Genomic DNA, 19,638 nt, shown 5'->3' on the forward strand with positions numbered 1-19,638 from the left:
ATCCACCGATGCTGCCGATTTTGTATCTTGAGGCCCATCTGCCTGAGCTTGCAGTGGTTGCTGGCACTTCTTCAGACAAATAGCTGACCCAGGGCCTCATTCCTTCCCGAAGGGAGAAAAAGGTGCAGCTTATTCCTCCCTGCCATCTTTGGATACTACTTCAGTTTTCAAACAGTTGCAATAATTGCAATAATCACCCTGTTTAACAGCAGTATTTTCTAGGAGATCTTTCTTCAGGAAAATGAGAATAACAATGTAAAATAGTACGTTCTTTCAGAAGGAGTGGCTTTATGTCTACTTTGATCCAGAAGGGGGCAGGGGAAAGGCAATGTATTTTGCCTTTTAACGTGGGTTTTTCTGTGCAACTCGAGTATGGATTTTCAGCACATGTAACGAATCAGCTTAACAGCTGCATGTTCAATGTTGCTGCATGTTCAAGGCAAATCGTAAAAGAGACTTGGCTCTTCCCTTATTTTGCGTTTAATCCTTTGGTGTCTTCCTATGCTTTTTCATAAATTTCATCTCGTGCTCCAGTCCTGGTTCAGTGTCTTACCCGAGAGACCCTCAGCTCCCTCTGACACTACGATCTGACCGGTCGCATCCCAGTGTAAAGCCTATTCTGTCGTTTTTAGCACTTCATTTCCTTGCTTTTATTTTCATACAGCAAGTAACGCTCTCCAAAGAGCTACACCATGTAGCACCTATCCACACGGATGCAGAGCGAGACACCTTGCACCTCCGCGCCGCGCTGCAAAGCTCCGCCCGCCCGGGCGCCCTCCGCCGCTGCCCACGCGCGGCCCGGCCGCGCGCGCGCGCGCACCACCTCCCCTCCTCCACACACACCCCCCACCCCCCGCTACGCCGCGCCACACGGCGGCGGGCGGCAGCGTCCCGGCGCCGCCTCCCCATTGGCTGGCGCCGTCCCTCCAACGCCCCCGCCGTGGCCAATCGCGGCGCGCTCCTCTCCCCCCCCCCCCGTCCCCCCCCCCCAGCCCGGCCGCGGCGGCCCGCCTCCGGATGCGGGCGGGCGCCGGCGGCACGCGCGGGGGCGGGGCCAGCGGCTCCCGGGCGCTTCTTAATCCCCGCGCCGGCGCTGCCGCCGCCACCTCCTTTCTCTCCGCTTCTATTTATTTATTTTCTTCTTCTTCTTCTTTATTTTTTTTTTAATTTCTTCTCGCTTCTCTTTTCTTTCTTTCTTTCTTTCTTTTTTTTTTTGTCCCCCCGGTCGCAGCGCGAGTAGGGACGGTGCCCTCGGTGAGCGCCCGGCTCGCGGGGGTGGGGCGGAGGCAGCGGCGCGCATCCCTGCCCGTTGCATCAGCCCGCGCGGCGGCCCCGGCGGGAGCCGAGCCGAGCCAGGGCTGGGGGCAAACGCCTGGGGACGGCTTGGGGTGGGCGGGCGGCACGGCGAAGGCCCCGGCGGCGCGCCGGCCCCCCGCCCGCGCCTCGGGGGATTTCCGTTAAACGGCTGCGGGGGGAGGGGGGGGAAGGGGTCTGCGCGGCCTCGCGGGGGGAGGTGCGGGCCGTTGTGTTACGCGGGGGGGGATTTTTTTTCCCCCTACCAAAAAAGAAACGGCACCTTCAGAATAATTCTGGGTAAGTGCAAGTTGCCTGGTGCTTTGGAGTTTGCTGTTGTGGTAATTTCCTATGGAGCATGGTCAGAGATGCAGAGTAGGTCTCCTGAGTAGGGAAGAGGAGTAGGAGGAGGGATTGGCTTCACTTTGTAGAGGCTTGCAAAGTGATATCTCCTTTTCTCTCCTCTTTTCAGGCTTGGCACTGCTTTTCTGGCTGTTCCTGGCCTGTTGTTCTTCCAGGTACCACAAGGATCTTCCTTTTTTTTTTTTTTTTTTTTTTCCTTCTTCTTTCCCAACACTCTTTAGCAAGTCTGACAAGCGCACTGGACCAAGAAGCTTCTTTTATTACATTTTTATCTTATACGATGCCTGATACGGGAAGGATCTGAATTTGACTGAGGCTCTGAGAGCTACCACCAATAGCGCTGTTAATAATGCTGGCGGCATGTTATTGAACCAGCCATTATTTGGAAGACTGGTCATTCCTCTTCCACTCTTACTTGAATATCTGATTTTCTGTGTATCTCTTTAATTTGAAAGCCTTTGACCATGAAGGCTGCAGAGTACTCTGCCCTTTATCCAGCTAAGTTATTCAGATGTATTTACCTTTTAACTGAGTGTATTTGCTGAATTGAGGCACAAGAGCTCCATGTTCTACAAAACTGGGAAAAAAGGAGGGAAAGAAACAGTACAGAGATAGGTGAAATCTATGGGGTTTCTGTGTGAGGAAGAGGCCCAGCTACAATGTGGCACCAGGGGGAAAGTGTTTCCTCTGAAACAGACCTACTCAGTACTTGGTGTTTCTTAGAAAGAAGACAGCTATATGGAGACAGTTATTGCTGAAGTAAAGTTTATGTGCTAACCTAGTATTTGGGGCATTGGACAGGTCATCATCTTTTTTTAATGTTATTTGGCAGCTCTTTGGGTATCCTGTTCTAAACCCCCAAGTATGAGTTGAACAGCCTACTTCTCTGAAGTCAGAGCAGAACTTTTAAAATTATGGTAGCAAGGTCATAGGGGGCTTGTGTCATGGACTGTGCATTTCAGCCCAGGTACATCATTAATCTGGTGTTGGCAGCGTAATGGGCCGTCAGGACGGTCTGGACAAACTGGCCTCTTGACTCTTGGCAGTTGTTTACTGTCTCTCTGTGAGATATAGAGGACTTTAAGCAGTAGTAAGGTAGGGTAGGATGTTGGATGTACTGTGCTCGTGGCTGCCTGCTAAAAGCTGTACGGGTGTAGCCAGAGCAGATGGCAGCTGGTCTTTCCCACAAAAAGTTATCTCAGTCAGAAGGCTGTGGTGGCTAGTGTTTCTCTGCCAGCCTTTATCAGAGGTGCTTTGCTAACAAAGATTCTTCATTGAATTCTTCAAGACACAAAGATTCTTCATTGATTCTTCAAGACATTCTTCAATGTCTTGAAGAAGCACTGTTAATACTGAGGAAGGGGAGCTATAATCTTACCTATTTTATATACTAGGACAGAAGCTGTGAGCAAAGCTCTAATTCCCTCTTTCTGTAACACTGGAAAGCTGCTAAATCTGAGCCTCTCTTATTCTACCTGTACAGAAAGAAACAATGGTTCCCTCAGTGCTTGGTGAATACTTCTCTGATTCTAGTGTTGGCCTGTGTTTGTATTGACGAGAGAGAGGGAACTAAAAGCAGGGAAAGTGTGTGTGGGAGTGTTTTTTTTTTTCTTTTTTTCTTTTTTTTTCTTTTTTTCTTTTTTCCCTGCAGTTCTGACTGCAGTCAGAACAGGTAAAAATGCAGAATGGATATTCTGCAGGCTCGCTCTCTTTTTTTTTCCTTTTTTTTTTTTTTAAATAATCTAATACCAGGAAACACTGTTTTTTGTGCTGAATGCCCAGTTTTCTTTCTGCTTGGACTGGGCAGATTGAACACTTAAGCATAAGATTAGCCAGTGAAAATATATAATGTAGTGACAAGAGTTGCTTTGCTGTTGAAGTTCTAACGTCCTTGCAGTTAGGGTACCCCAGAGGTAGGGACACTAAAGAACTACAGGTTTTATATCAGGAGGGTTATGAATATGCCAGTCCAGCCCTAAAAAACAAGAGTGATGACTGAGGGAATGCCTGGGTATTTATCGTCTTTGAGGAGAGCACTAAGAGAAGTCTTTTGATTCTTGTAGTACCTGTTCCTAGGCACAATATCGTTATTTTGTACCCTAGTTATTTCATGTTATTTGGTGGCTCCTGAATGGCATAAGAGATGTCTGGCTGCTACTGATGAAGCAACAAAGTGAAAAAAAAAAAAAACAGATGGCTGATTGTCTCCTGAATCATTCATAGCTGTGGTGTTTCCTAACAGTTTGTAAAGGCTCTATTTGCTGTATGGGTACTGCTACATCTAGTAACCTGTAAGACCCTAAAACTCTAAGACCCTAATGGTACCATAGCATGAGCAGAACAACTGTTTCCCAGTGAGCAACTTGCCTAGCAAGAAAAGTGTCTACTTAAGGTCAGAGTTTCCATTCTCAGGCCGCACATCATGGAATCCCATATCTTATCTGTTACTGAGTAGTCAGCATCTCTGATCTCTTCTGCCTGCCTTTTAGACAACTTAATTTCTGCTTTAGAAAGGAGTCAAACTGGGTTCCCACATACTTGTTACTATTTGCCTGTTGTCTGCATTAGTGCTAACATACAGTGAACAGCCTTAGAAAGTGCAGCCCTTTTATATCCCCAGAGGGAGTTCAGCCCAGGTCATTTGAAGATTAATTTCACTCACTGGCCTTCAACCCTGTTAAGTAAACTCCTTCTGTAGGAGTGGAGAAATAGTTTAGATCTTGAGTTCCCTGTGGAGATGGTTGCAGAGATGTGAGCACTTGTCTATGAAGCTTCCTGAAGCTTCCTCAAACTCCTGTTTCTGTACACATCCCAGTAACAAAGTCTTCATGACTTTGATTTAGGCTATTTTTCTGTAAGTTAGCATTCTGATTTCTCTTCTGCCTTGTGTGCTCTGCAAATATAATGACAGAAGTTAGTCAGGCTTTTCAAGTTACTCTCCCATACCCCTTGGCTAGTTTTAGGTATGTTTGTTTTTACAGGGGACTTAGACTGGTAAAGTTCCATCTCCTGAAGACAGACACCTTGCAGCTTACTTCTCTCAGACTTTTTATGAGCAGTTGCAGTTAGAGGAGCAGTCACCATTTAGTAAAGAAATGTCCTGTCTGCCCAGTTTGCATTCTCAGAAGAAAGGCTGAGAGGAGGGCCAAGTACTGAAGGTGAGGTTTCTGCCATCTTCTGTTTCAGTGACTTCTGCTCACCCCCTTCCCTTAGTCCATCAAAAGCCTTTCCACTAAAAGGAGACAGCAACATCTTATGTCCTGGTTTGGGTCTGTAGGCAGAGTCATAGTTTTAGGGTGAATTTAAATGTTCTAGACTGACCAACTCTGCCCTGTGTTTTGCTGAAGTAGCATCTTCAGTTAGGATGGGAAGTGGCAGATGGTTTCAGGTGCCAGGAAGCTGTAGTTTCCTGATGCAGTAGCTACTTCAACAGTAGTGCTGATGGATGGAGCCTGAGGATCTGGGGTCTTCCTGGTGGTTTTGACCATATCAAGTCATACTAGGCTTCTGACCTATTTTGACCTGTGGTACTTAGGTAGTGCAGAAGCTGTTACTGCTGCCCTTGCATCTCCATTGAGGACTGTACTTCCTTTTTTTCTTCCCCCTTACAGGGCAAGAGTCTTAGGGTTTATTCTTTAAAACCCTTCTCTGAAGTATTAGATGGACCGTAGTTGAGACTGAGTTTCCTAAGTCTCTATTCTTCAGATGAATTATGTTGCTTAAGATCAGTATTTTGGTAACAGGATTTGTGTTGGCAATGCTGCTTATTAGCTCGCTCTAGCCTCATCTTTTGTTCAAAATGGGGCTAGAATTCTGAACCTCTTTAAATCAAAAGTACTGATGTTGCTCTAAATATTTGAGAGAATCTCACAACCTAGTTAAAGGCAATAAATTGAACGTTTCCGATTTCTGCTCTTTGTAGCAAGAGGTGATTGTTTTTGATGGTAGTACACTGGGGTTTTTGCCATACAATAGAGGAAATGAGATGGTGCTGTCTTGCCCAGCCACAAAGGGGAACTCTGAATTCTAAGCAGTTTTTGAAGAATGTTATTGTATCTTCCCTCCAAACAGTACAAAGAGCAAGTACTGCTGTTTTTTTTTTTTTTTTTTAACTGCAACGAACTTCTCCCTCTGTCTTCAATTCTTTTGGCCCTGTTGGAGGACACTGAGGCTAGGTGATTTAGAAAGTCTAGTTTTATACTTCTATTTTATGAGAAAATGGGAAAGGAGTAGTGTGTTTTATTTTCTCTCTAACTCCTTGCTGCTTTCTTTCTGCATGTTGAAAAGGTTTGGCCCCTTGAACAGGATACTCTTACTACATGGGCTATGCAAACATTGTCAGTGTTACCTCTCCTTGAGGCAACACTTGGTGTCTGTGCCTAGTATTGCTGTATGCATACTAGCAATCTGAAGGAAATTCTCCAGTATCTCTTCTTTACTAAAAAGTGCTGATATTCTGAACTGTAAACTAGACACTTTCTAGAAACAGAAGTGAAGGCTGGGTCTTTGGAGCTGGCAACATCCTTTTTTCTGCTAACAAAGACTGTTTAATCATGTGTTTGGGATATTAGCTTTCTTAGACTGTTATCTGTCTCTGTCCTAGTCACTAGACTAGGACAGACTGGCCTGTCTTGGCCCTTGGCACATATTACTTAAAGTAGAATGGTATAACTTTGGTGTGGAGAGGTTTCTTGCATCTGTAAGGAGAATTATTTCTAGCCTTAGTCTGGAAGGTTGATACTTCAGGGTTTTTTTTGTTTTGTTTTTCTTGAATGGAGGTGGTTAAAATAGCTTAGAAATCTTTTCTTCAGTCTGTGGGAAAGGAATTGTGCATAAGATAGTAGCAATTAATGGTGCATGATAACTTGCAGAATCAAATGCTGAAGTTCATTGATCCTGTGATTGAGATGTTTTTTTCCAGTCTGTTGCTAGACCTTCAACTCTGTTCTGAAGTTGTATCTGTTTCCTGTGTATTTGGCAGAAATAGAGGGATGAGGGCAGAGACCTTTTTCAGACCCAGAACAGTTCAGCAATGGAAAGAAGCACAAGTTCTGCTGCAGAATGGTGATGATGAGCCCAAATATTTTTCCAAGACTTCAGCCAGATTTCTCTTCAGTAGAAAGGAAGCTAGCTATACAAGTGTGAAGCCTTAATAAACACTTGTCTAGAACAAGGGAAACTAACTTATCCCATTTTTATGTTTACTAATTTCTGAAACAAACAAAACCTTCTGGGAACCCTGCTTCATTGTGGTTGAAGTGTTTGCTGTGTGCATGGCATTCAGCATCACTGCAGTTGTGTAGTCAATACCAATTCAGTGTGAGGTGGGACTAGTAAGAGTTAAAGGTGGAGAGACCTCTGCAAGTGTTCCTGTACAGAACCTTCTCCTAAATCATGTTACATGATCCCCTTTCTCCTTTGGTATTGGCTTATGAAGCCTTTTCACAGTTGGTGTCTCCAACAAAATATATCCTGCAGGCTGAATTTTTTTGGGTTCTTTTATTGCTGCCAGGCTTATGGAAAGGCAGGCAGCCAACAAGAGTTGTCTTCTGCTTGCATTAGTGTATCTGATCCATGGAGGAAAGAGCAGTGGGGAGACTGAGTAATACAGAAAGAACAGAGTCATGAGCTTCAGTTTTTGCTTGATATCTCTGCTTCATGATTTTTTTTAATCTTGCCTTTACAAGTAATCTTTGTTTCATTCTGCAGCTTCCTGATCCTCTCAGAAGTGGGACACGTGTCGTCTTCTGAGGAGAAAGTCTGCTGAAGAAAGCCTGTGTGTCCACCCTTACATAGGAGCATGGAGAAGCTAATATCTGAAAGACCTGTTTCTGTTCCCAAGGTACTATTTGGGTGAGGTTTTAAGCCAAATAGAGATCATGGGAAGATTTCCTGCTTCTCTAGGAAACATGGTGGGGAATGTTTCAGTCTCTAGCTGTGATAGTTTCTCTGATTTGCGTTAGTTGTTACAGTTGCTCTTGGTTTTGGAGCCAACAAAACACATGCTATATGTTTAAGACTTCTACTGCCACAACTTGGCTATCGTCAAAAACAGTGTTTATAAAATTAGCTGGCGCCTAAAGCTCAAGAAATCAGTTGCCTTCTTGCTTGGGCTCTGCCCTACAGTCAGTTTTAGAAATGGAAGATAGATTAAAACTAGAATGTCCAGATCCTTGAGTTGCAACCTCCACGCGAAAGGGAAATGTAAGGCATAAAAAGCAGTGGGTTGTACTTGTCACAAGTAAGACACATTTCACTTTCAGAATCCCTTTTCCAAGAACTAAGGGGTATTAAATACCAGCACTGATACTGAATCATCTGAAAACACAAGTTCCCCTTTTAAGATGCAGCTTGCCTTAAAAATCATTATTACTCTAATGACCTGCGGAAGAGCTTCCATGCCTGCTGATGCTAAGGCATCATGTAGTGAATCTAGCAGGAAACCTAGTGAGTGAAGTGATACCAAGCTCTTCCTGAGAGGTTTGCATTGTTCTCGGAAAGCTTAATAAATGGTGGAGTTTAAAAATCTTCTGTTTGTTTGGTTGAATGTTATCTCAAAGTTAATATTCTTTTAGGGAAGACTGCCTATCTTACTATTACCAGAATTTGGGAAAGCCCTATTGGTTTTCAGAGTGTGGTGTGGGTGTGTTTAAAAAAGATTTTTGCCATGCTTCTCTAGAGGCAGGTCTTAGTGAAACTAATGGCCTTTCTGAAAACACTGTACTCCTTCGTGACTGCAAGTAGTGCAAAGTCCTTCAGCATTATTTTCTGATCAGTCATTCCATGGTCTTAGTCTGCACCTTTCTGCCTGGAATGAAAAGGATTTTATTTCTGAGAATGGTTTTTGGTTGAGAACAGTGTCTCCCATGGGATTAGACTTGGGGTTTTGTTATTTTTGGAGGATAGCTGCACTAAGCACATGCTTTAGTGTGTTTATTAAGTTACCGTTATGTCTCTGTCCTGAGCTTTTTGCTTCAGCATTGTGGTACATTCAAATTGGCTTTCTATTTTGGTGGGAAGTGCTTGGCAAATCAAAATGATGCTAAAACACTTCCCATCTTTACAGTACTATGCAAGCATCAACAGACCATTAAAATATCTATTCATTGTAGACCCTTTCATACAAGGTCAAAAGCAAGATTTGGACGGGATTTGCATATGTGTGCATGAGATGTGTGTGTGCGCTCTCTTTTCACTGATGCCCTGTCTTACATAGGATACTAGGATCTCTTGTAGATGGTAGCAGAACCTGTTCTTGGGTGTTAGAATCATCTACTAACTAGCATCTGTTGGTTGCCATTGCCCATCTTGACATACAGGGCCATGCTGCTCACTGAAAAATCTCTGTAAGGGTAGAGTGGGCAAGCCTGGGCAGGCTGCCCTCAGAAAAAATTATCTGCTGAAACATTAGGCAAGAAACAGATAAATTGGTGAGGCAAGAAACAGATAAATTGGTGAAGGTGAAGAACATGAAGTCTTTAGTGATTCTAGTTGTCATAGGAGAGTAGTAGTGTGACTGTAAATGGGTGTCTTCCCATGGTGTCTCAGAACCTAAGTTACTTTGGTAGTCTCAAAGGATGTGCTGACTCTTTTACAGCAGGATATGTGAATAACAGCAGGCTTTTCTTTTTCAAGGATGAAGTTCTTTCATTTCCTTTCCAGGCCAAGCCAGACACAAACTCCTGCCCTCATGCACCTGAGAAGTATTTCCTCTCTAGTGGGAGGGACAAGGAGAACTGTAAGGCTACTGAGAATGAAAGGAAGTGGATTAGCCCTGATACACCTAGCAAATGCACCTGGAAGCTTGAGAAACCCTTATCAGCCTCCCCACATCATCATATCACTATGTAAGCACTGCTTTTCTTTGCTTACTGGCTTTCAGTAAAGGGCTAATCCTGGTCCCTTCAGAGAGCCACATGGGTTAAACAAGAGAACTGGTTTAAATTGGTGCTGCTTTGCTTATAGATGTGCTAGTACTTTTTAATTTTCATGAATAAGCAAAACTGAGAATCCGGATTAAACGTTGGAGATCAAAGATATGTGATGTGAAACTGGATGAACTGGAACTAAGTTCCCTGGCATACAGTTCCCTGACTAGACAAAGAATTGCACTATTAATGCCTTTTGCTTGGTAAAATAGTTGACTGAGCACTGCTAAGCTATTTGATGCCAGAAGGAAGCACAGAGCATGTCAGTCTTGGCACAGCACTTGGCTTGATGTCTGAAGAATCCTTGAGTGTTGGATTAGGGATTTGCTGTTTTACAAAGCTGTCTAATAGTTCTTTTCTTTTAAAAGAATGTTCAAGATAAATAGCCTGATAAAGGGGAGGGAGAAACTTGAGTGCACTCAAGCTTCATAAATGCTATATTGCTACTGTGTAATCTGCCTTTGGGTCCTTCTGTGAATCCACTGACTTCGTTTGTGTGCTAGGTCTGAGCCTCCGAACATCCTGCCAAACATCCTGAATAAAGTTGGCAATACACCCTTGGTGCGGATCAACAAGATTGGGAAGCACTTTGGGCTGAAGTGTGAACTCTGTGAGTACTACTGCAGGCCGAAGAGCAAAATGAAAATTTCTCAAACATAGGTAGTTCTGTTTATTTCACGAAACCTGAGCCCGTAGGAAGTGGAGACCCTGTAGAAAACAGGAGGAAGAAACTTATTTTGGCAGATTTTTCAGGTTTTGACTGTCTAAAACTTCTTCCAGTGTGCACTTCTTGAATACTTCCTGCAGACTTTCCACTTCCATGGAACAGGCTGAGGGGAGAAAGAATATATGAAGCTTTTGACTGCATCTGATACTGAGTTATCACCAGTACCTGTAAAATGGGAATCTGCAATTATCATTAAAGATCACTGAAAACGATGATGAAAGGGATGAAATGATGTCAATAAATTCCAGTATATGTGGAATTTTAAACAAATCTATATATAAATTGTTTGGAAGCTCTGATCAGAGTCCTGAAAGGTAATATTTAACGGCACTGAAGGGATTAAAGCTGGGAGTACTGAAGTGAAAGTATAGGCTGAAAAACTTTGTTTTCTGTTTCTGGGAGAAACTTTCTGTTGAATCAGACTTCCTTTGGCTAAAGAATGCAGCAGGAAGGAGGCAAGGCATGGGTAGAGCATCTTCCCTGTGACTTGTACCTGGAAAGGCTGTGAACTGAATCCCCATCTCCCCTACTGTAAACAGGGAGGTGAATTCTGCTGGCATCATGTTAACTAAGTTGTTCTTCAAGAGATGTTAGAGATGAGCATCCTGTTGGCAAATGATTACTGTTTAAGAACTTGGCTTGTTTTCTTTGTTCCCAGTGGCAAAATGCGAGTACTTCAATGCGGGGGGTAGTGTGAAGGACCGCATCAGCCTGAGGATGGTGGAAGACGCTGAGAAAGCTGGGATTTTGAAGCCTGGAGATACAATCATAGAGCCAACCTCTGGAAACACAGGTAGGAATGAAGGAGTCCTGGCAAAGTGTGGAATCTGTCTCTTCAATGGAAGACTCCACAGACCTAAGACTGAAGCATAGAAGCTGCATGTGCAAAGGAAGAAGGGGGATCCCTTCCTGCCTGGATGGTATAGGGAATGCTGCAGAGCTGTTCTTATGTATGATAGATGGGAAGGAGGAAATGAACTGTGCTGAACAGAATAGCTAAGAAGGATGTTTGCTAAATTTGTAAGGGCTCTTTATTTCTCAAAAAGAAGAAGGTGTTAGACCAGATTCAGTAGGATTTTTAGATACAGTTCAGGAATTAAAATATGAAATTACTGGAAATCAAGCACCGAAAGACTCAATCTAGATCATCTTCTGTTTGGAAGTTCTGTAGTTCTTATCCCTACACTGTCAGGTGAGGTGGGTCTGATTTGAGAAACAGCATTTCCAACAGTTTTGCAGTTGAGAGTTGAACTAATTCCCTATACTATTATCTGCTGACACAGCCCTCACTGCATACCTTTTTTTTTTTTTTTTTTAAGCAGACTTTTCTTGGGCCGGTATCTTGTCCTTGAGGAGGATTAGAAGAAGAAACAACCCTCCTGGTTAGGGAAGAATCTGCTGGCTGGGAGAGACTAGAGTTTGCTCTGGTCCCCTGTGCTGAAGCTGTTGTGCTTCTTTTGGGCTGCTTTACTTGCAGAGAGTAAATATACCTGTAATTCCCCAAAATAGCATAGGGCCTCCCACTTAGGCCACTTAAATACAAAAATTAAATATAATTATGCTGCATTCTTTGAGGAGGTCTGAGCTGCTTATCTGCCTTAAGTATGCTGCAGATGTGTCACCAGATGCCTTAACCAGTTCTTATGCTGTTTCCTGAGTATCTGCTGTTGCCCATTGATGGAGGATAATTAGGTCTGTCTGCATCCTTTTGTTCTTTTGACCTAATCCAAACTTTGATATTAACAGAGGGACTAGAATGAGTGAGCTGATCCACGACAGGTTCACTTGCCTTCAGCAGAAATAAATGGAAAGTCTTCTGTCACTGCGTCAGCCCGCTGTCCTGCGAGAAGTGCAGTGCAATTAAGCGTTTGACTGTGGCTATACCTCTTGCCTGAACTCCTGCAGTGCTGAGCACTGCGGCGGGGAGGAGGGACACATTTGGCCTACAAAAAATGCCAGTGTGGCACATAAGTACTTAGCCTTGGTTAGGTACTGAGTTCTACCCTGCTCATAAGAGCTGTGAGCCGTACTGAGACAGCAACTACATGCAGCTCTCAGCACTGGCAAGAGTGAGGTTTGCAGACGAAGGAAAAGTCAGTTGCCTATATACCTAGTACAGGTATACCAGAGAGCTCCATGACTTGCAGCCAGCCTCCCAGTGCTGGAACTGCAGTCCAGATCCCACTGCAAGACTGAATTGTGTGAATATCTGTATATAGATAGACATAGATAATCTCACACATACACATTAAAATTATATATGTGTGTATATACATATATATGCACGTGTGTATACATATAGGCAAGGAGAACTATATCAGGTACTGCCTCAGGAAGCTGGATATCAGTGTGACCTACTGGAAGAGTGTGTGTGTGTATAAATAAATTACATATTATATATAATGCAGTCCTATAGTAGGAGGTCACATTGTGGCATCCAGCTTCTTGAGGCAGTACCTGATAAATAATTCTCCTTGCCACAGATTCTAAAAGATAAAGAAAGCAGAAGTGAAGGGGGTGCAAGGTAATTACTTCAGAAAGCTGTCTTGATTTAAAAGCAAAGAGCAGGATAGATAGTAGCCTGAGGGCACTGGCTTTTGTTCCGGGGCACTGCTCAGAGCATTAAAGTATGAGGCTTCTCTTCATCTCATTTTTTTTTCTCTCAGCTGAAGTCCCGCTTTGAAATTTGCTGCATTTTCAAGTCAGTAGCAGAGAGTATAGTGTTAGAATTGGGGTCTTAAAATTCTGCCTTCATTTTAGATCATTTATCACAATTTTTGTTTTTACTGCAATTACACAATCGTGTGCCCTGTAGAAACAAAGCCAGCTCTGAAAACAGCTTCCTGCATAGGGTAAACTGCTTGTGAGGCATTATCATGGGCCAGTGTCTGTATTGTGTGGTACCTAAAATAGTAGGAGCAGCGCCATTCAGCCCTACATCACATCTCTGCTAACTCAATTTGTTTAGCTTATCCAGCAGAGCAGTGATTTGATAGCAGATGTAAGCCTTGCTCTATAGGGAAGGTAATTTTGAGACTAGCTCTTCAGGTAGATGGACAAAGACATGCAGAAAGACAATTGTGTTGGAGGTACAGATTTTGAAACCAGAAGTGAAATAGGTGTCCCAGCAGTCAAAGTAATTAACTGTTGTAGCAGGCAGACACAGTGCATTGGAACCTCTGTCACACTCAGTGTCTAAATCATGTCCTTTGGAAAGGATTTAGGTGCATCACAAATTGGGACTTGATGCAGAATTGAGTCAATAGAAGCCCCAGTACTCTTGGCTAGGTATCTAAACAATTAAACAATTGCTATAATCCTCTATCTTAAAATTTATTCCCCAAACTACTAAAAAAAAAAAAGTAGTGGGAGAAAGGTGATATGCCTGTGGTAAAGCCAGTGGTTTGCATATGTTTATTTCTTCCCATTTTTGGCTAAACTTTCTTTTTATCCTTTAAGAACAGCAGCATTTGTGAATTCAACTCTTGCTAGGAGCCAGAAACTTTCCTTTTGCCACCTGTCTAAAGTCATCCTACCCAAGCATGCAATAAAGATCTCTTATTAAAGCAGGGACATGCAAAAGCTAGCTTTGCAGAGTTTTGTTTCGTTGCTTTTCACTGTATGCTTGCATGTCTTCGCTTGTTTCTAGGAATTGGGCTGGCCTTGGCTGCAGCAGTGAAGGGTTACCGTTGTATCATTGTGATGCCAGAGAAAATGAGTATGGAGAAGGTCAGATCTCCTTTTGTTTTAGAAGTATTAACAAATAAACACGTTTGGGCTTGCAGAGTTTCTGATGCAAATGAGTGTTGTGGCTTTAGCAGTGAAGGTGTAGGCTCTTGGCCTCCAAATCATTGGTTAGGCAGAATTCTGCTGAATATTTTCTGGCCAAGGGACTATTGCCAGTGTCCAGATAAATCTGACTAACCATAGAAGGAACTGTGGTGTTTAGAGCCCCATCTGCAGTGCTATCAGTTTGAGACTTTTTTTTAAAGCAGTTATGACAGCTCCTCTAAGGAATTTGAGATGTACATAGCAAATTGAAGTGACTACCTGTCCCAGGTTAGTTGTCACATATGCCACAGGAGCTGGGGGGAAGATAGGGGCTGAAGCTCTGAATGTTCTGCTGTTCTGGGCTGAGCAAAGGCCATGAGAATCGGAGTTCCTTCAAGTGAAACCCTGAGAGATGCTGGAAAGTATCCAAGTTGTGCAGCCACAACAACAAAGGGAAAGGAAAAGGCCCCTGGGTCACATCAGCTTACCTTTGCTCTGGAAAGCATAAAAACATAAAAGCCTTACAATACCAGCCTAAACTAGGGCCTCTCCTTGAAGTCAAGAATGCTTTCTGGATGGTGACAAGGAGATCCTCTGTTTTGCAGTTTAGGGCAGCAAACCACTGCCAGCAAAACAGTTCTTGGTCCAAGCCTTTGCTGTATTCCAGTTGAAGAGCAATGTCCCCTGAAAGCCTGGGCCCATTTCTTGTTCTTCTCCACCCTGGTAGGAGCAGTACCATGTGGCTACTGCCATGTTCCACATAGCAGCACCAAAGGCCTCCTCTTTGAACACAGGCCTTGGCATAGCTGAGTGTCAGTCTTCTATCCTCACGGGGCAGTGAGTGAATGGGGCCCTGGAGGATCCCCTCTTTGCCTATGTCCAAAGGAGGACATAAATATACATAACTTATACCCCTACATTTTATGCCTAAATATAGTACTATTCCAGAGTGCAGAATTCCCTGAAGAGTGTATGTGACTAGTTGAGAGGAGACAGTTTTGCTTGAATGAGGCTCCTTGATACAGAGTAACAGTTTCTAAAGACCTGGAGGCCCAGACTGGAAACAAGATTGAGTTAAGAAGCTAAATGACATTAAGATTTTGGGCCTAGTGATATGCTGTAAGGCAAGGGCACAGGATAGCTTCTAGCATCTATCCCAGATGGGGTAAAAGATGATGTAAAACATCTTCCTCTCCATCCCACTGAGGTTTCTGTTGGGAGAGAGTTTGGGGGTTTTGTGACCACCCTTGTTTGCTGCAGGTGGATATCCTCAAAGCTCTGGGTGCTGAGATTGTGAGGACCCCAACTACTGCCAGATTTGACTCTCCTGAATCTCATGTGGGAGTAGCATGGAGGCTGAAAAATGAAATCCCCAATGCACATATTCTAGATCAGGTAAGAGCTGGGTGTCAGGACTAGCATGGGAGGTGGGTATTGCAGCAACTTGCCTTAGTATTGCTGGCTAAATTTTAAGCACTCTGTATAAGTCTATGGATGCAAGGATGTCTCAGATCTGGAAGTGTAAGCTATTGAGCTCTCACCATGCTGTGAGTTAGCAAGTTTTTTTATTTCACTAGATGGCAGCAATAAGTCTGTATTTGCAGGAACTGCAAAACGATTAAGGTGGCTTTCTCCACTGAACTGGCAGTCCTATGTAGAAAAATGGGTACAGGGTCATATATGTATTGAAAAGAAATTTTCCCATAGACAAGACTGATCTTGGTGGGTTTTTTTTTTTTTTTGGAGGATACTGGCACCTTGGGAATATCCTTAAATTAGGTCACTTTGGGATGTTGCTCTTACCCTGAGGCATTCTGCTTAGGTCTAGATAACTGATAAGGAAACAGTCTGGAAGGAGATTGTTTGTCATGCTTTTGCAGTACCACAGGATGTGAAATAAACTGTTTGTCTTATTTACTTAATGGCTTTTTCAATATAGTATCGTAATGCCAGCAACCCCCTGACGCACTATGACACCACTGCTGAAGAGCTCCTGCAGCAATGTGAAGGTATGTTTGCTATTTTAGCCTCCTCTTTAATGAGTCCTTGTATTCCATATTGTTGTTCCATCTTTGTGAAGAAAGAGGCCTGGAGAGAAATGCATAGACTTTGATATAGCATATCCCATGTTTTGTGTGTAATTAAAGAGTTGCCTTATTTCAGTAGTCATAGTAATAAGCTGCCTTTTACATTAAAGAGGGCTATTCTGGTTTTTAAGATTCCTCTGCTTGTGACCAGGTGAACAAAGCAGTTACGCGTAACTCAAAATGTGCTGTAGCTAAAGTGACATGAAAGAACAGGGTCACTTTTTTTATGTTCACAAATACAGAGGTAAGTATTTTTACATGCTCAGAATCCAAACTGTACATAGAGGCAGGGCAGAGATTTTTCCTCTCACTTAACATCTGTGGAGTTTGCTACAAGTTATGATTGTAATTCTGTTAGATATTATGTAAAGATCAAATAATCTATTAGACTGGAATTTTCTTCACTTACCACTTTCTTTAGGAGCACAAGCTGTTTTGTTGTGGCTAATACCAATAAGACCTCTTTACTTTGCAGGGGTCCTGTTTATAGTTAGCTCTAGGCTGGCTAGCTGGAGTACTAGAAGTGACTGAGGGAGTAGAGATCTCTAGCTGAGCTAGTTCATCCAGCTGAGGAGATCTGTTTGAGAGCTATCAGAGGCATTCAGTGCAATCCTGTAGTCTAGCATGTAGGTATTCCCACAGGAAGTAGAGGGAGATCGTGTAGGATGCTGCTGACCTACCCTGTAAAACTGTACAGTTAGCTTTTTTTATAGGATCTTGGCTACTGGAACAACAAAATCAGCTATTAATTTTCTTAAAGGACCATGTGCGGTGTTCTTCCTCTCCCCCCAAAAGTATTTCTCCTCGTGCTGCAGAGGATTCATTTAGCATGTCTTTCCGCTTCTAGTCTGAGTTAAAATGAGCGTACTTTAACAAACTGTCATCCTACAAACAGAGTTGGGATGAATTCTAACTGTATGCTTCATTCCTCTTTCTCATGTTTTTTTCCTTGTAGTCCAAGCACTGTTCAGTCACTGTTAGTCAGCTTACACTAGTCTTGGATCTGAACTGGCACATGCTTGGTGAAGCGTTGTTCTGTTGACTTGTAAGCATTCACTTTTGTATACCAATTAGTGACCTTTAATGTGTTTTTAATAACAAAGCTGTTGCATACAACTATGGACCAAACCCTTATTATATGCATCAGGAAAACTGAAGCAATAGAAAAATGAATTCTGTCATACCTGCACTGGTTCTGCTGGGTATTCATAACAAAAACAAGAGTTTCTCACATGTAAATGAGAAGATAATTGTTAACAATTCAGTGTACACCTATCCCATTTCTGGGCACCCATTCAGTAAATTAACCTGTGTTATTGGCTGTTTATTGCAAGTTAAAGAGTGAATAAGTATCCATCTATAGGAAGGCTGCAAATGTCAACTCTATTGGCCGCCTCTCATCTCTGCTGAAAGCCTCACAAATTGTTGCCTTGTCAGGCTGCCAAAAGGATGTTTCAAAACTGTTGCTGAAATAAGTGGAGATTAAGCAAAGTGGCCTCAAGGTAGGTCTCCTAATACAGCTATTGGAAGAGGCAGAAGATACGAGGATTCTTGCTTTCTGTCTTCTGCATTTGTTAGAGAAAAAGGTCCATACTTAAATGTAAGTAGTTTTTAATCCATCACACTCAGATTTTACAGCTATGTTTTGATTTCTCACCCTTAAACAGGAAAAATAGACATGTTTGTGGCTACAGCTGGCACTGGAGGGACCATCACTGGCATTTCCAGAAAGCTGAAGCTGAAGTGCCCAGGATGCAAAGTAGGTGGCAAGTTTAAAGCTCTTTAGCTGGGAGAAACTCAAACTGTTCCACTAGAGTAACTCCCGTTCCTCTCAGTATCTCTGCCTCCTTTTAAGCCCTCCCTAGGTTTCTCTTGGGGAAACTCTCAGATGTCCTTAGCTCATAGGTAGTTCTGAGCAGCAAAGAAAGGGTATCAGGGTCTACCTGAAAACATTGTACTCTGGTCTCATTAGTGACCAGAGTCAAGGTATGACTTTGCAGGTGAGAACTGGTTCTCAGATCCCTTCATGGCATGAGAAAAATCCTTCTGTAGTGTCCTGCAGCCTTGTGTTTCTTCTCTCTGACTGTGCCATGGCTAATCTTCAAGAGCTGCTGACTTTCTAACAAGTGAAACTTTCTGTGCAAACAGATCTGTATTTGTACTTGTGTACTGTTTTATATTTCTTCACAGAAGTTAGTATCTGTTTCAAACATGAATATTTCCTTACATAATCAAGGAGGAAGAATCAAAGGGAACATACCTTTCTGCCTGCACTTGGCACAAAATGTATTGACTATAGTAATACCTGATATGTGAGTGGAAACAACTTTGAACCATACAAAAACTGTGTAGAACACTTGGTGCCCATCAGTAGCAGTGGTCACAACTTGAAGAGGTGGGATGGGTTGCTAAGGGCCAGGAGCACCAAAGCGTGTTAATCACAAGGGAGGTGAATGTTGCCAGAAAAACTGAATAGGACACCAGATTGCAAATAGATTTGCTCTGTGTGTGCAGTTAGTGTGCTGTCATAAGGTCAGCACTGAGTAAATAGCTGTGTTCTCAGAAACAATGTGTCACGGTAGCCAAACTGGAAACTTCTACAGATCATAGGTGTTGATCCTGAAGGCTCCATCCTGGCTCAACCAGAAGAACTGAACAGGACTGACAAGACAACGTATGAAGTGGAAGGAATTGGGTATGATTTCGTCCCCACGGTGCTGGATAGATCTGTAAGTCATGCTTCTCAGTTTAGCTACCCACTACATTCCACTGGGATGGAGAAGAAGCTTGGGAAAATTTGGGATCTGGAAGGGGAGGATTAGACAATTTTCTGTTCTTCCCCATCAAGGAAAGCAGTCCTTAGACTACTTTGCTGAACAAATTGTTTTACAATGTGGGGTAGAAATACTGGGCGAGTAACACTTTCTAGGCCATAGTAGTTCCCTTTATTAAAAAAAAAAAAAAAAAAAAACTCCCACAAGTAGTATGACAATGTCAGGTTTTAAGCACAGCCTGTCTCTCAGAAGCCCTCCAAGAGGGGAGGAAACTGATTTATGCTCTCTGTAGCTGTTCTCGCAGCAAGATGTCAATGTACAGACTGTTTTGTTAATATGATCATTTTATCTTGGCAAACAAAACCACCCAGCACTTGCAGGATGGAAAATCAAGCACATGGATCAATAGGGCAGCTATCGCAAAATCGGAGTGGTTTAGGTTAGAAGGGACCTCTGGAGATCTAGTCCAACCCCCCTGTTCAAGCAAGGTCACCTAAAGCACGTTGCACAGGATTGTGCCCAGGCAGACTTTGAATATTTCCAGAGAAGGAGACTCCACAGTCTCTCCAGGCAACCTGGTCCAGTGCTCTGTCACTCTCACAGGAAAAGGTTTTCCTCATTCAGATGGAACAGCCTGTGTTTCAGTTGGTGCCTGTTTTTTCTTGTCCTGTCACTTGGCACCACTGAAAGGTCTG

At 43.1% G+C, this 19,638-nt stretch overlaps 1 protein-coding gene across 3 annotated transcripts in view; it reads left to right on the forward strand.

The window, feature by feature from the left end:
- Positions 1–1,057: 1,057 nt before the first annotated feature.
- Positions 1,058–19,638, forward strand: part of LOC146599809 (cystathionine beta-synthase-like protein) — a 30,066-nt gene continuing 11,485 nt past the window's right edge. The window contains exons 1-11 of one of the 3 annotated variants that reach the window (XM_085297941.1): positions 1,058–1,254; positions 1,766–1,811; positions 7,366–7,498; positions 9,319–9,503; positions 10,088–10,194; positions 10,970–11,104; positions 13,961–14,040; positions 15,343–15,477; positions 16,022–16,091; positions 17,837–17,928; positions 18,773–18,898. In XM_085297941.1, coding sequence (XP_085154067.1) covers positions 7,457–7,498; positions 9,319–9,503; positions 10,088–10,194; positions 10,970–11,104; positions 13,961–14,040; positions 15,343–15,477; positions 16,022–16,091; positions 17,837–17,928; positions 18,773–18,898 — 972 coding nt within the window. In that variant the 5' untranslated portion in view covers positions 1,058–1,254; positions 1,766–1,811; positions 7,366–7,456. Of the gene's footprint in view, positions 1,255–1,573; positions 1,594–1,765; positions 1,812–7,365; positions 7,499–9,318; positions 9,504–10,087; positions 10,195–10,969; positions 11,105–13,960; positions 14,041–15,342; positions 15,478–16,021; positions 16,092–17,836; positions 17,929–18,772; positions 18,899–19,638 lie in introns of those variants that run through there. The other 2 variants (XM_085297942.1, XM_085297943.1) reach the window with 2 other exon arrangements.

This window comes from Rhea americana, unplaced genomic scaffold (genome assembly GCF_003343005.1).
Source record: "Rhea americana isolate MKP2758 unplaced genomic scaffold, rheAme1 scaffold_132, whole genome shotgun sequence".
NCBI classification, from domain to species: domain Eukaryota; kingdom Metazoa; phylum Chordata; class Aves; order Rheiformes; family Rheidae; genus Rhea; species Rhea americana.